A 15418-nucleotide genomic window follows, 5' to 3' on the forward strand; every position below is an offset into this window, starting at 1 on the left:
AATCTACTAGTGACTATATACACATGTATAGAAATCGTAACATTTGATTATCTAGAGAGAGGACTATCTCTGACTCAGTAACTAGATAGATGGTAAGCGTCAGTGTATAAAGATTAAGATTAAATCTACCACAAGCTTGTATACACTAACTGCCCTATAAACTACCATGCTAAAGACTACCCCTACCTAATCTCAAAGCAGATCCTAGGGTGCCGGTGGCCAAAGACAGTATCAAATTGACCAGGCAACATCCTTGGGTGGCGAATTGGACCCTCTATGGCCAATGGATACTGCCTGGCCAATTTGATACTGTCTTTTGCCACCCTAGGATCTGCTTGGAGATTAACCCCTACCCACTGTGACCCCCCGTACCCACCCACACGGTACAGCCCTCAGCATTGCGATCAAATACTACCAGGTCTCCCATGGGAACTGGGTCTCAAGCCCGGTAGCTGACCCACATCCGGGCATTGACCCCTGTGACCTGTTGGTGGAGTTTCCGCCAATCAGTGAAATGTTAGACCTTCATGCATTTATCAACGCCAACCTGCAAACATTGCCGTACATTTTCATACTCGTACCATGGAGGTAGAAATATATCTTTAACTCTATGCTCGTACCAACCTCCTTGCTCGTACCAAGGACATTGTATAATGTCCTTGCTCGTACTGAAGAGTTGGGGTGCTATAGATAGCTAGAGATGCCCATCGTGTATATGATGTCCTTGACATTGATTCTGATTACTAGTACACTGTGCAGTCTGACAGAATAGTTCTGCTAAACCTTTAAGGTAACCAAGTCGGCAAAGTCAAGTTAAAACGTGGTAACGAGTATCAGATTTACAGTGCGACCACACAGGTTAACGTTCCGGTATAACAGGAGCAGTCAACAAAGCATTCCACCTGTTCCCGAAACCTGTCAGGTAAAACAAATACACACAGCACAGGACACCGGGGATGGGGTTCTCTTAGCCTCTACCAGGCTTCGGGAGGCGGCTGGAAAGAGTAGAAATCGTCCAAATAGAGAGAGATAACTTGCCAGGGAGTTGGTCGGCTAAAAAATACGTTTGGGTGCGGCAAAATGTACGCTCTAGCGGACCAACTCCCCTTTGGCATGTTATCTCTCTATTTGGCCAATTTCCACTCTTTCTAGCCGCTCCCGAAGCCTGGTAGAGGCTTGGTTTCTCTGACTTTCTCATGATGGGCGCCGGTAGCGATGCGTCGTCATGGGGCAGACGGAAACAAGGAGGGATGTTGTCAAACAGTCTAGAGGGAGAAACGCTACCTGTATAAACACGACATCTATGTCGGAATGGCCAAGGTCGCCATTTAGAGGAGTTTCTTTAGAAACAAGAGCCTCGACACTTGAACTACCAGTAAAGAAATGAGATATTCTAGGAATGACATGTATGCTCGCGACCGTGGACGGCTACAATAAATACTTTGGTACTTTACACTATCATTTCACAGCAACAGTTTGGGAAGCTTTGAACCCAAATGGGGAGGTCAGATGGAATTAGGTGGGGCAAAGGGTTCAACCTCTCCTCTCCAAGCAGAGGTTGATGGGGGAAGATCGTTACCTTTTTATAGATGGCCTGTTTCTTTGGTCGCTACCGAATTGGACCCTCTCTGGCCAGTGGATACTGCCTGGTCAATTTGATAATGTCTTTTTGCCACCCTAGGATCTGCTTGGAGATTAGTATTTTTCACCCTAAATGCTTTTTATCTCACAATACAATATAAAAAGCATTTGGTGTCTTCAAACGTCAAGGTTCTATAACTAACGTTAATATCGCATTAAAAAGGTATCAGTCAGGTAGCGTCTTGATTGGCCAAATTGAGAACGATTGCAGGTTGGACCTACTCCTGTAAACCTGTCATACAGTCAGTTTTACTCCCTCAATCTACTGCCAGGCATTTTACGACCTGTTGAAACATCTTGTGCTGATCTTCTTACAGCTCCGTACACGTGGGAATGATATCCTGGCCTTGACTTCGCTTTTAAAAGGTAATTACGTGCTAACACTACCTGGCTGACGGACGGGCTGCCTCCCACCGGGCGGCCGCCTGGTGTAACGGTCCTCACCAGGGGAGTCCCAACTACCAAGGTGAAGGTTAATAGACGCCTGCTACGGTTAGTTTGGAGACTAGAATCACAACCATTGGTTTAGAGGTTAGATAGGAGGGTTGCTCGTATTTTCAGTTTGTCGTCTCAGGCTAACCTAATGGGAATACATCACCGGATCGGTTGTCCCGTTAGCACTGCAAGTCAGGGCGTCGACGGAAAGAAATGTCCAATTTTCCGCATTTTTAGATTTCTCGCAATGCTTACAAAATTTAGGCCGATTTTCGTGCAAACAGCAAGTTACGGTATTCAAGCGTAAGTATTACAAAATTTCCAAAATTTACACATCTCAATTGAAAAATGTTGAAACTGTAAAGAAGAGCCCATATTAAAAAGCCATGGGTAGGATAACAGCGTGGATATCTCAAGTTCAAGCTCTTATTAGACTGACACCGTGGTCCGAGTGGGCGAAACTACCTCAGGCTCATCCGGACTGAAGTACTTTTACTTCCGTTTGATCATATCATTAATTACTATCTGCTGGTGAAATGAAGACTGACACATAGAGTACTTATTCGCTGCGTGCTAAATAGAGACTTCCATCTACGTTGGTGAATCAATTCTACAAATGTTTTTGCTGTTGTCATGTTTGGTGTGAATACTATTTGTTGTCCCTGGCGCTACAAGAGTATACAATAACATCCTTCATTCATACTCGGCCCGGAGAGTTTTGTGAGAAAACAGCCGTTCCCGCCCGTGGTGATTGATGTACACATGCCCACACGGCCCCCTCCGAGAGCAACTTCCTAAAAACAGAGACGAGCAGTTGTGCCATCCATATAACATCAGCGTCAGGACCTGCCACGGTCCATAACGTGATGAGGGTTCAAAGTCACACAGATGGTAGAGCCGCCCACCAGTCCCTGGCAACTGAGAGCGACTTGTGTGGGAAAGCGTTCAACATTGCCAAGGAAGTACAAAACTTACCTTGTTCTTGTTGAACAAGCTCATAGAATTCCAGAAGTACGCTGGACACCGGCCAATTTTCCGCCGGACTGTTCTCTGATGTATGAATACTGTCTTAATCCGACTGAGAGGCGATGTAACGCATCACGGTATCAACTTGTTGCCGCGAAGCTACCTCGGATGCCTTTCCGAATTCCGTCGGTCTGGAAACGGGACGGATACGACAGCGCTTCGCCAGGTACAGACAATATCCCAATACACGGAAATAAGGCGGGATTTACTGGTTAACAGTTTAACATGCGCCTGTCAAACGGCACAAGGCTGAAACGTTCACCGGGCCGTGCTCGTGAGGTTGAAACATGGCCACACGGCTAGCTTGTCCTTTGACCTTGTTCCCAGCTGACGCATGTCTAACGACGGCCCGCTAGAGTGACGACAGCGGTCCGGGGGAGGGAGAACCCGCCGCCGCTGATGTGGTACCAATCATCCCACGAATTCTCCTTCCTCGGGGTGCTGATGGTTTTTACGAGACGAGACGTACGAATTCCGTTTCAGTTTTTCATCAGGGAGGTCAGACTGCACCACACGGGCGGGCGGGCGCCGGAATGACAGTAATGAAACTTCGCGGGATGGAATGGCGGGAATTACGGATGGCGTATCGGATGTGGGGTTCAAGCGGCAGATACAAACACATACACAGTCACACACATATGACTACACCATTCAAAATACCCCACCCATTTCTTTTCTACTGACTGACGACATAATGAAACACGAGAATGAATTCACAACGAGAAGTACCGTGCTGGAAGTAATCCGAAATAAAAAGGTGACTATGGTTCACCGCATCGCAATTGCTAATGATCCTTCATCCTTTGTTAGACTTTTATGGACTTTCTGAACCGGGTCAGTACGAGGGCTCTGATTGGTAGCGCGTGTCACGTGACTATGTGATAATATGCAAATGAAGAAATGATGACAAGATATGAGGATGTAAGCCAGTGTAGAACACTAGTCTCCAAGCAGATCCTGGGGTGGCAAAAGACAGGCAAAATTGGCCAGACATAATCCTTTGAATGGACAATTTGATACTGTCTTTTAAATGTCTTGTAAATGGCGACATCTCTGCTTACACAGAGATCAATAGCGGTGTTCCACAGGGTAGCTGTCTGGGCCCACTACTGTTCTGCATATATACAAACGATCTACCCACAGTTGTAAAACGCTGCGACATTGTATTATATGCAGACGATACAACCCCGTCAGCTGCTGGCCCTAATACCGCGGATATTCAGACCATTCTTCAGTCTGAATTGACGCACATCAGCGACTGGGTTCAAGCCAACAGACTAATATTAAATGTCGACAAGACCAAGTCCATAGTCTTTGGAAGTAGACACAAATTAAAACACAACCCTACCCTACAGCTTTCAATGCACAATAAGCCGATTGAACAGGTAGAGCAGGCGAAACTGCTAGGATTATTTTTAGACCAGCAGTTAACCTTAGCACAACACCTTGACAAGGTTAAATCCAAAATGGCAAGTGCTCTAGCAGTAATTGCTAGATCACGTGACTTTCTCACGGGTGACACGCTAAAGACGGCAACTCAAACACTTGTCCTGAGTCTTCTGGACTACTGCTCCTGTCTTCTGTCGTCCAGTTCTCAGTCTAACCTGAGCGGGTTGCAGATTTTACAAAATAAGGCGGCTAGGCTTGTGTTAAATGCAGAGTATAACTGCAGGATCGACGAACTGCACAGTAGATTAAACTGGCCAAGAGTTAACGAAAGACTTTACACAAACACACTCTCCACGTTCCACAAACTCCTGACCACTGGCAAACCTGTTACTATCTACAATAAACTACGCAGAATCAACAACACACATCAACACAACACACGACTTTCACAGGCGGGAGGCTTTAGACTACCAAAACCCAGAACTTCCTCTGCTACTAGGACATTTCTGTACAGGTGCACAAAATCCTACAACACTTTCCCACAACACATCAAATCATCCGCACCATCAGCTTTCAAAAAACACGTCAAGGACAGGCTAAAAACACAAACATACACAAACAGACCCCTGCAGCATTGGTGGTAGCATAGTAACTTTTAAAATGTAAATATATAACTTGTATGTATTAATGTAAATGTAAATATATAACGTGTATGATTGACCTCTGACCTCTCAAACAAGCTTTTACCTCGAGCTCATTACTTGGTGTATATAGAATAGGATAGGTTAAATAAGTAATTAGTTACAGGTTGTTGTATTTTATGTATAGCAGTAAGAAGTGTACGTCTGTGTTATAAGTCTGTAACGTGTTTTAAGACTCCAGGAAGAATAGTGGGTATAAGTGTATACTCACTAATGGAGATCATTCAAATAAACAAATAAACAATAAACCCTAGGATCTGCTTGGAGATTATTTGCGCCAAACACGGCAGTGAAAGTACCAGGAGAACACATGTCGTCACAGCTGTGACGCTGCCGGACGAACATGGAGGGGGGCGACGTCATATTTACACATAGGCGTCGCGGGGGGTCACAGATGTTAGCGGTGACTTATGGTAATGTACAGGGGGCGCTGTAACTTTCTCACACTGTTCTTGTCATCACATTGACAGAGATGAAACAACTACATATGGTTGGTACCATATACAGACTATTACCTTCACCCTATCTGGTACACAGAACGATATGTATTATTTTCATATCCACCTCTGTTATCCGCCTACATACTACTAGTAACATAGGTCAATTTCTTTTTTCCAAATATTCCATAAAGGACTATAGAGTACTAGTAACTCACCTACTGTTGTCGATAATATTTTGAGTTATAGATTAGTCTTGACCATATTACAGGCGTCTAGAATTCTCTGTGGCCTTCCCTAGCAACGAAAACATACAGTTCTAGTGCTTCCACTGAATGAAAATTACTAGACGTTCACATTGGATTCCCGTTTCACAATGTTGTGTGCTGTACACATATACGAGGGTCCTCTAAATGGCTTAAGAGTAAAGAGGGTAGGAAGAACTCGTCTTTCCGACGAACAGTCTACAGTAGTAGACCAACCTTATAACAGGGTGAGTGGGCTTGTATAACAACAAGACCACTGATGCCTTACAGGCCAGAGCCCGGATCTGATAAAGAAACAATACTCACAGACAACCCTGAAACGAAAGTGTTGTAAACAGAAGAAACGGCTTCCTCTGTGGATGTTTTGATTGCGCTACACTGCGCTCTGCCCTCAGTTGTTGTAGTGGAATGTGTTGGAAAGAAAACATGCCACACACTCACCGCGCCGGGGGCCATAAGCATACCTGTCCTGTTCATCATATCCAGCCGACTCATGTAATTGTAGGGTAGGAGGGAGCCGAGCTGGTGTAATAACAGACCACAAGACTAGATGTGGGCGAACATTCTACACCCGGGCACCCTTCCGCACAGTAAAACTGACGACAGAGGGCAACACCCTTCTGATGAGTTGTTGACATCATGTGCGAACATAAGTCAAAGATTACAACGAAGGAACATTTTAAGCTGTTTTAAAATTTACAAATGTAATGTAACAACAGCTAAACAGATATTTAAAGATTTAAATTTCATAGTTGTAAAGAACTGTGACTTGCACATAGTCGCCACCAACCATTAGTGGGTAGTGACTATCAGAGCGGACGTAAACTAACCAGGATGGTACCAGGCTAACTTTCACAGGTAGCCGCATGCCAAATCAACCCCGTGGGGAATACTAGTACTGTACCTGAAAAATGAAGAGATAGCAAGAATGCATTGATTACCCCTCAGGGCATATATGGACATAAGGAACAAGACAAAACGGCATCAAAAGGAATAAAGAACACTGCAGTAATGCTCAGTGATTAGATCAAGAGTTGGGGCACAAACTAATGAAGTAGTATTAGAGGCCTGTGTTGATGTGTACTGGCGAGGATAACAGGATCGGACAGGTAGTTCGGCCGGTGATCTCTATCATCTTCCGCGAGACTAGCTTATCGGACCTCTGGACTCCACAGCGGAAATACATATACCCAGGGCGTATGCTGTAAGAGGAGGTACTAGATTGGCCAGCCCTATGAAATCTGTGATACTAGTAAACTACTAGTATTCTCCACGCAGATATTTTGGGGGAATTATCGCGATGATTTTTTTACTGGCAGGCCCCTTTTCTTATTAGCTTTCTTGAAGGGCAAGCCAGTCAGAAATAAATGCCCGGCAGCCAAAAACCTCAACAATATATAATCTTCTCTCCTAGTACCTGTCACAGGAAAAACTACTAGTACTACTACGGTGACTAATAATCAGTACTCTGCCCGCGGCTGGCATTCTTGCGGTGTGTAAGTGTCTCCTTTTATGTTTCCATATTGTCACATTGGCGTGTTTTAAGTCATGTAAATGTCAAATGGAGGTCATTGACGACAATGTTCCCCATGCAAAGTACAAAGCGCCGACGGAGGGAACTTCAAAGTGCCTGCCGCAACACACCTGTCTGTGTGGCGCACCTGGCCAAGTGCCCCGCCCCGTCTTCTCGGGACTGCTCAAGATCAGAATGTCAGCCTGTTTGTCTTGAGATTCAGCCAACATGCCAGCTAGCTCCTTAGTCTTACAAGATGTAAGACAACAATCGGGCTAAGAAAATACGACAACTTGAGAAGCCGATCAAGGATCCATATATCATTCATACAGAATTATAAATCAAACGACCATCATAACCCGGACCTTGTATTTTATGTGTTTCACATCCCGACCCTGGAAAGGCGAGATCGTTTTTTAACTGCACAGTCTCTCGGGATAAAGGTAAGTTGCCATCACAAACATACTCGACAATACACCGAACAGTACGCATTCCATGAGCTATAACAGGTGTTCGTCACTTCACACGACGTGTGTTGAAAGGGGGAGGGGAGGTGGCACGATTGTTCAAGTATCGACTGATGCAGAGCCGTAAAGCCTTCGTTTAATCAGAGCACACACCCCCGACAACATATGCAAATTTAGGGCCACACAGATCAAATCACAGTGCTTACAGGTTAATAAATAAATGGACTGAATATCAAGTACCATAAAACTGCCTGAACAGATCTCATTAGCATTCTCGGCAGTGTTATTTACGGTACCCTTCCACGGTCACACCTGGCCCTAACACCGCCGCCCTAATTTCTCCATCCACTCATCCGAACACGTCCGCTGATTACTCTGAATATCGATCGTGCGAGAAAAAGATGGGGCTGGAAATTTCAAAGAGGGACGGCGGATGATAAACATGACCTAAAGCTGATTGGTCCGGTTTACGAGGACTTCAGACGGCGTACTAGTATTAGGGGCGAAAGGAGGGGAGTCCGTTTTAGGTTTGTAAATAAAGCTTGCGAGGGAACACAAGGAGTCATCTGTTAAATTTTTATCGCTGAAGGAAGAGATAAGATAACGCTACAGCTCGAAAGATAAGAGATTGATAGAAAGATAGATAAGTATATACGGTATAGTCCACCCCAAGGCTTGACAACACACCTGGCGCCTTTGATGACATAGACATGAGCACAGAACAGTTGTGTCGTCCCTTCACTTATGAAAAATTGTTGCCTAAAAAGGCAGCATATTCACGAAAACACCACCGACAATGACAATGAACTACCCCGTAACACCGCTGCTCCCTTGTGGCGGGGCGCTTCTCTCTGATATTGTCCTGTGTTATGTTCTCATAAAATATTCATGTAAGCCCGAATATCTGCACACCGTACTTGTCAGTTCCCGTGAGCTGCATTATTTTTAATTTCTCGGCCATATGCTGATTCAGCACATCGTTGTTTCAGGGAAAAGAGGAAAAGAAAGACGCGAGCGCCGCTGTCAGTAAAGACAGCTTTCCCAGAAGCACAGAGGGAATGGATGAATTGAGATTGTCGACTTCTTTTGTCGTTTTGAAAAAGGCGGAGCACATCACTGAGCAGGATTTATTTCAAGAAGCTTATTAATTCGCCTCCATATTGTCACAACAATCCGCATTTCGACATTTCTGTCAAATTGGCGTTTGCGAATTCCTGCGTAAGCGCCAGAGATACCAGTACAAAATGTAGATCAATCGTGATAGCTCTGATTCTTCAGCTTGGCGTGTTATCAACCATCTCCCGTTACTCTTCAGTACCCTTAACAGGGCCAACGGGTCAAAGAATCACCCGCAGATGTCAACACCTGGCGTCTGACTTCTCCTTCATCCCTTACATAGAATCATTTCTAAAGGATCTACAACAGTTTCATTTTTCTACAACCAAGCGTTCCTGATAGACTGTGTCTGTTGTTTTTCAGTGTAACTATGAGATAATGTAGTCCTGCTCTATTTGACCTCAATTATGCCATCAAGGGCGACTTCCACATTTACGTTCCTGTGCCCGGGGTCACATAAATCAGGGCACTGAGGCGTCCAACCGCCGCCCGGCTGCACGTGCCCGTCTGTACACAAACATCGTGTACAACCAAAACAAAAATAAACCAACGCCAAAGAAAAATTCTGCGAAACTCTCGTCCTATTCATTACATTGTTTACAGTATTTGAGCACTGATGACCCTTAATGCCATTAAGTCCGCTCCGCCCGCAGGCGGGCCAACAAAAGATACATGAGCCCATTAAGCATTCACAGGCGTATGATAATAGCATGGGTGCACGGTTCGGTAAGCAAGGGTGTAAACTCAGAGATTGTGCACACACAATGCACTAAAACCAGACTTGAGACCCATACACTCTACAGGATACGTATGCACGGCTAACAAAAAGACTTTTCAGCGCGCGTCCAATGACGCTGCGCACAGAGGCGTAAAAACACGACTGAATACCGAATGGAGGTCCCCTAGTGTGCTGGGCCCAAATCGTCCCTACTCACTTTCTGAGTTGGCTGTATGACAATGCACGATGCACACACGGGGTTTCTGTTATCCACTCCCTTCTGTAGGCAATCGGGAGCTCAAGTGACAAACATTGATTTGTTTTCTACGTGATATTTGGTGCAGAAAGCTGTGTACTTACCTTTGTTGTGCCAGGCGTGAGGTCCGGGGACTGACGACGTCGTCTTTCCACATGCAGCAGACCCGGCGGACTAGTGGCTGACTGACAGCCGTGATGAATGGGTACGGCACGGAAACACCGCGGTCATGTGACCACACCGGCTCCGCGACCTAGATGTGTTAAAAAGGCCTCCAGGAATTAATGGACTGATCCGACTGTAAGTGAGAATACGGATAAAATTTGCTTTGTGAAATAGTACAGTAACACAGAGTCCTATCTAGTGCAATACGATTGTGTTCACTTACATCTGGTATGGGCATAGCTACCTCGATTGAATTCAGTTCTACTATCACTAGTATCAGTATCATGCACCAGATCATGCACTGAATAATATGTATGTCAAGGTGTTCATCGTGTATTTTTATTTCCCAAAAATGCTAAATGAATCGTTGGCCATGCCTGATGCATGAAATTATGTCCTGTCATTCCTCGATGCTCACTTCAGCATGGAGGCACAGTTTTCAGGATGTTTCTTGTTTTGAATAATAGAAATCGGTCTGGAAAAGTAGGAGGAACTTTCGACAAAAAAATTGCATTTTTACCTCCAATGGCAAGTGATTTACCCTCGCTCTATATTGCCAAATCTCTGATATTTATTTTCTACGAGAATCCTGGCAGTGACAAGACGGACCACCAACATCTCGGACACCCGTCAAGTAGTACCAAGCGATCGTGACTCTCCTCACGGCCCCCTGCTATCGCCCCTTCTCCCCACTTTATATCATCCCGTTAAAACCCCACAAATATTCCCAAATCAAATCAGAACCACCTTGATGAAGCGGTTTACCTCTCCAGACGGACACACGAGACGCCAGACGTGCTGCAGACTATCCGGTAGTGAAAGGAGGATCCAGGGTGAGGAATATTAAACACCGTCAGCCCTTTAGATCTTCTTTCAATGCGCGTATGTAATAGCCAATCACGATTAGCCTAATAGTTCACTCGGCCGTTTCTGCACGCTCCTAGCGTAACTTTACGACTCCCTCGGGGCGCATATGTCAGGCAGTTCTGTTCTAGGAATTCCCTTTACGATTTGTTTTACGATTTCAGTACTAAAACATTAATAGAGAGATCCAAGCACTTTTCTGTGATTCACTTTTCATGGGATTTCCTAGCCTCCACCAGGCCTTCCTACGGGTGTACGGATCTAGTACATGTAGTACGGATCCTATAATTCGGTAAAAAGGGAAATACATACTAGTACATGTAGTTGGCCAGGAGAGGGTTAATTTTCCCATCTGAAGCGGGCAAATGAACTCTACGCTGGCTAAACTCCCCTAGTCAATTATTCTCCCTATAAGTTGGCTAAATTTTACCTTTTTTTTTAAAAAACCCGCGTTGTTAGTCTGGCATGTCTGGTGGAGACTAGGGATTTCCAAGGTCTTTTTGTCGAAAGTACGTCACCCCAAATTTGTCTGTCACGTATTTGTTATTTTCATCAAAGAACTGCCCGTTTCACACCTCGTCATGGGCGGAAGAGTCATTATCGCATGTGGGTTCGCACATGACCTCTAATTTTCGGGTGGGCGGGAAAAGGAAAATAATCAGCCGGTCTTTGACAGCTTGGTGTGAATGGATGAAACCCCTCTCGTCTGTCCATTTCTTTTATTAGACAAGTCAACACGGATCCTTTCATGTGGGTGGGAAAATGCAAATAATTAGGCAGCCGTTAGCAACTTGATGCGAAGAAAATAAATCTTTATCGTTTGCCATTTAGTAAACTCTAGGTTTTCGGGTGGGCAAAACACAGCTAATAATTAACCAGTCTTTGGCAACCTTATGTGAAATCCTCATTGCTATTGTTGTTTTCTTTTACAATAATAAGAATTGGAAAAGACGCCAGTGATACGAAGGACATTATGATGTTAAACTCATGTACATGTACATTCCTGAATATACTGTGCTAACGTTACAGGGAGACCTTCTTTGAAAGGAAAGACTAAAATGTGTTTTTTTTTACCTCCATGGACTTAAATTAAAATAACTAAATACAAAACCTGATCATCAGGAAAAAAACGTCCATTAGGTTTGCCTCCTTTATCTCACCACCCTTCCAGTTGTCACATTGACACTTTGATGCAAATGTTCTGTGTCTTCTTATTTGATTTGGGCAAGACTCAGGACAATATGACCCACATAACTACATACTTGGCAAAACCAGTCAAACTGATCTCCAAAATAAACATTACCTGCTCTGTCAAATAACTATAGCAACACTAAGGTAGTAACCTTGTAGTCTGAGTAGGATGGATGGGTTTGTGGTTTATTTTGGCAAAGAGGGGAAAGAAATAGTTCTGGACTTGAAATTCTGTCCTGTCAGCTACTTGACAAGCCCCAGGTGAATGAACTGTGTTGCACTGACAGTCACTAGTTAGATCCTGGGGTTAAAATCAATCTTGATTTTAACTCCATGGTTAGATCTATACCAAGGATATCCTTTCATGTAAACATATAAAGAGCAATAAATAATCAGTTTTATGTACTAGCTGATCACACAAGTGATTTAAAAATGACTCATCTGCACTTTTTTTTTATAAACATGATCATTGACTTTATTCCTGTCAACAATGGTTACAAGAACTGTACCACTGTTGCAGATTATGCATGATTGATAAAAGCCCATAAGGTACAACGTAACCCAAATAGACATACTTACTTCCAACTAACAACAAATATCACCTCTGATGATCAGTAAGATCAGCACTGTTTGGTATAAAAGTCTTTTGGAAAATACTAGTAAGTTCTATGTTTTTACTAGCCTCTACCACGCTTCAGAAGCAGCTGGAAAGAGTAAAAACTGACCAAATATACAGGGGAGTTGGTCCACTCAAAGTAGCTGCTACACTCCGGGAGCTGTTACTAGTACTAGTAACTCTTCCCAGCCGCTTCTGAAGCCTGGTAGAGGCTATGTTCTTACACTTACAACTCTAATAAATGCAAGCTACCCTACATCATCCAAAACACTAGTCATGCTGCTATTCTTTCCTTCTTCTCTTCCTCTTTCTCTTCTTCTTCCTCTCCTCCTCACTGCTGGAGCTACTGCTGGAGCTGCTACTAGAGCTGGAGGAGGAGTCAGAGTCAGAGTCGGAGTCAGAGCTGGAGTCAGAAGATGAGGAGGATGACGAGTCACTGTCAGACGAGCTGTCACTGCTGTCACTGTCACCCTTCGTCCTGCAGTGAAGGAAAAAAATCAAGACTTTAGACTTGAAAGGTAACATCTGCAAAGCAAATTCTTGATGCTTAGCGACCACCGGGTGTCTGCTAGTTAACATGGCGACAGCTGTCTGGTCCAACTACTTGAATGCATGAGATGAAAGTTAGAGTGAACTTACTTTTTCTTCTTCTTCACCTTCTCCTTTTTACCAGCTGCTCCCTCTGGTGGCCTGGAACAGAAGTTTACAATTTTGTCATCAGCTTGCAGCCTGGTTACTATACCTGTCTTGATGTCCATGAGGACATCCAGTGAATGATCAATATCTAAGAGGGCCTGCATGGGAAGTTGTGATTATGAATTACGATTTTGGGCGCCGATTATGAATCATGTTAAATTCTCAGAGCTGATTACGAACAACCTTGCGTTATGGCTAAATTACAGTACGATGATTTTGGCAGCTGCCTACGGATTACTAAATGGCATGATTATGCCTTACGAAAAGGAAATGCAGGCACTCATCTAACGTTTAACATATTATCACCGTCACGTTACGATGCAAAGATCTTATGACTATGGAGTTACATGTACTTTGTGCAATGTCAAATATAGATGGAATGTCATAGCATACATGATCGCCAGTTTCTGTTGTTCGTTGGCCTTGAGTTTTTTCTTCATCTCCACCGTGCGTGAGGGTCTGTGGGTGTATTTCCTCTTCCCCGTGCACTCGTATGTCCAGTGTCCCAGCTCCAGGCATTTCTGACACCGCACGTTCTGTTTGTTCTCAGCACTGCAAAATACAGGGCCAGGATAAAACTTAGGGGAGATATTGCACAGGGGCAAAGCAATAGGAATACTAGTACACTAAGTACATCCTACCTACATATACCTGCCTGCACATCCTGCCTACCTATACCTGCCTGCCTAAGTGCTTAGGCCAGGATCTGGCCCCTTGCTTCCCTCTGTCTTCTCTGTCCAAGGCCAGAGTACATGAAGACAATAAAATTTACGTCCTGTATGGTTCTGTCTGCTATCTTGGTTACTTAGTGGCGATATCACACAGGCACAAAACAATAAGAATATACAAAGGCCATGATGTGTATGGTTTTTGTCTGCTATCTTGGTTACTCACGCTTTTTTCTCCAGAATATATTTTTGAATGGGAGAGGCCATCTTGGTTTGTTGATTTCTCTGTGCCTATATGCCTCCTCTTGTCTCAGTGAACAGGTCCGAACGTCGCACTATATCCTTTTGTAGGATAGTGTTTCTAACAGTTTAAAAACGCCAGTTTCTTCTGTACGTCTTGGGATGTCTGGGGTATCTCAAACTCGTCAGAAATCACAAGAAAACTGTTGAAAAATGGACAAAATCCTGTATCTGTCCACGCCGATGTGAAGCTGACCTTTAACCCTACACCGCGACAGAAGTAAAATGTTTTTGTACAAACATATTTACAGCAGATTGTGTAGATAATTGCCCTTGCTAAATTTCCTTTCCCTGTCCTCAAAAATACAACTAATTTTTTTTAAGGGAATATACTCCGTATCATTGCAGCTGGAAGGGAAAACTGTAGTAAACTGTCCCTAAGCACTGGACTGTCTTTGTTTGCGTTTGTCTGCAGTGCCACAGTAGCTCAAATAACAACAAATCAAGAACACGTCAAACAAAATGCATAAAATGTAGATGTACTGTCTTATTATGTACGGCGTGGACAAAGCAATAAATTGGAACATACAAAGTGACTGAAACTGTCTTTGTATCGATGTTTATCGCGTGCTTTGCTGATGACACCAAGGATGACACGTGGTCTCATCACAAGTTTTGTTTCTTGTTTTTCTCGTTTTCCCACTTTATTCTGTACCGTGGCCGACAAGAACAAAATTTTACACCGCAACTTTTGGTGTTTTACACCGCAACTTTTGGTGTTTTACACTGCAACTTTTGGTGTTTTACACTGCAACTTTGGGCGTTTTACACTGCAACTTTGGGTGTTTTACACTGCAACTTTTGCTGTGTTTTACACTGCAACTTTTGCTGTGTTTTACACTGCAACTTTGGGTGTTTTACACTGCAACTTTTGCTGNGTTTTACACTGCAACTTTTGGTGTTTTACACTGCAACTTTTGCTGTGTGGAAAACTTACACCCTCCCTTTTATAA

At 43.9% G+C, this 15418-nt stretch overlaps 2 protein-coding genes across 2 annotated transcripts in view; both read right to left on the reverse strand.

The window, feature by feature from the left end:
* LOC109470564 overlaps nt 1-10153 on the reverse strand; it is a 43496-nt gene extending 33343 nt beyond the window's left edge. Inside the window, exon 1 of the mRNA XM_019769527.1 lies at nt 10070-10153. The gene's annotated coding sequence lies outside the window, so the exon portion shown is untranslated. The remainder of the gene's footprint in view (nt 1-10069) is intronic.
* A 2827-nt stretch (nt 10154-12980) lies between these two features.
* Nucleotides 12981-14667, reverse strand: LOC109470641 (zinc finger CCHC domain-containing protein 10-like). The gene is given in 5 exon segments (XM_019769665.1): nt 12981-13131; nt 13134-13279; nt 13441-13491; nt 13891-14049; nt 14392-14667. Coding segments are annotated over 5 exon segments (453 nt in total). The 5' UTR covers nt 14433-14667; the 3' UTR covers nt 12981-13075.
* Nucleotides 14668-15418: the final 751 nt, after the last annotated feature.

Source organism: Branchiostoma belcheri, unplaced genomic scaffold (genome assembly GCF_001625305.1).
Source record: "Branchiostoma belcheri isolate BF01 breed outbred unplaced genomic scaffold, Haploidv18h27 scaffold23, whole genome shotgun sequence".
Lineage (NCBI taxonomy): Eukaryota > Metazoa > Chordata > Leptocardii > Amphioxiformes > Branchiostomatidae > Branchiostoma > Branchiostoma belcheri.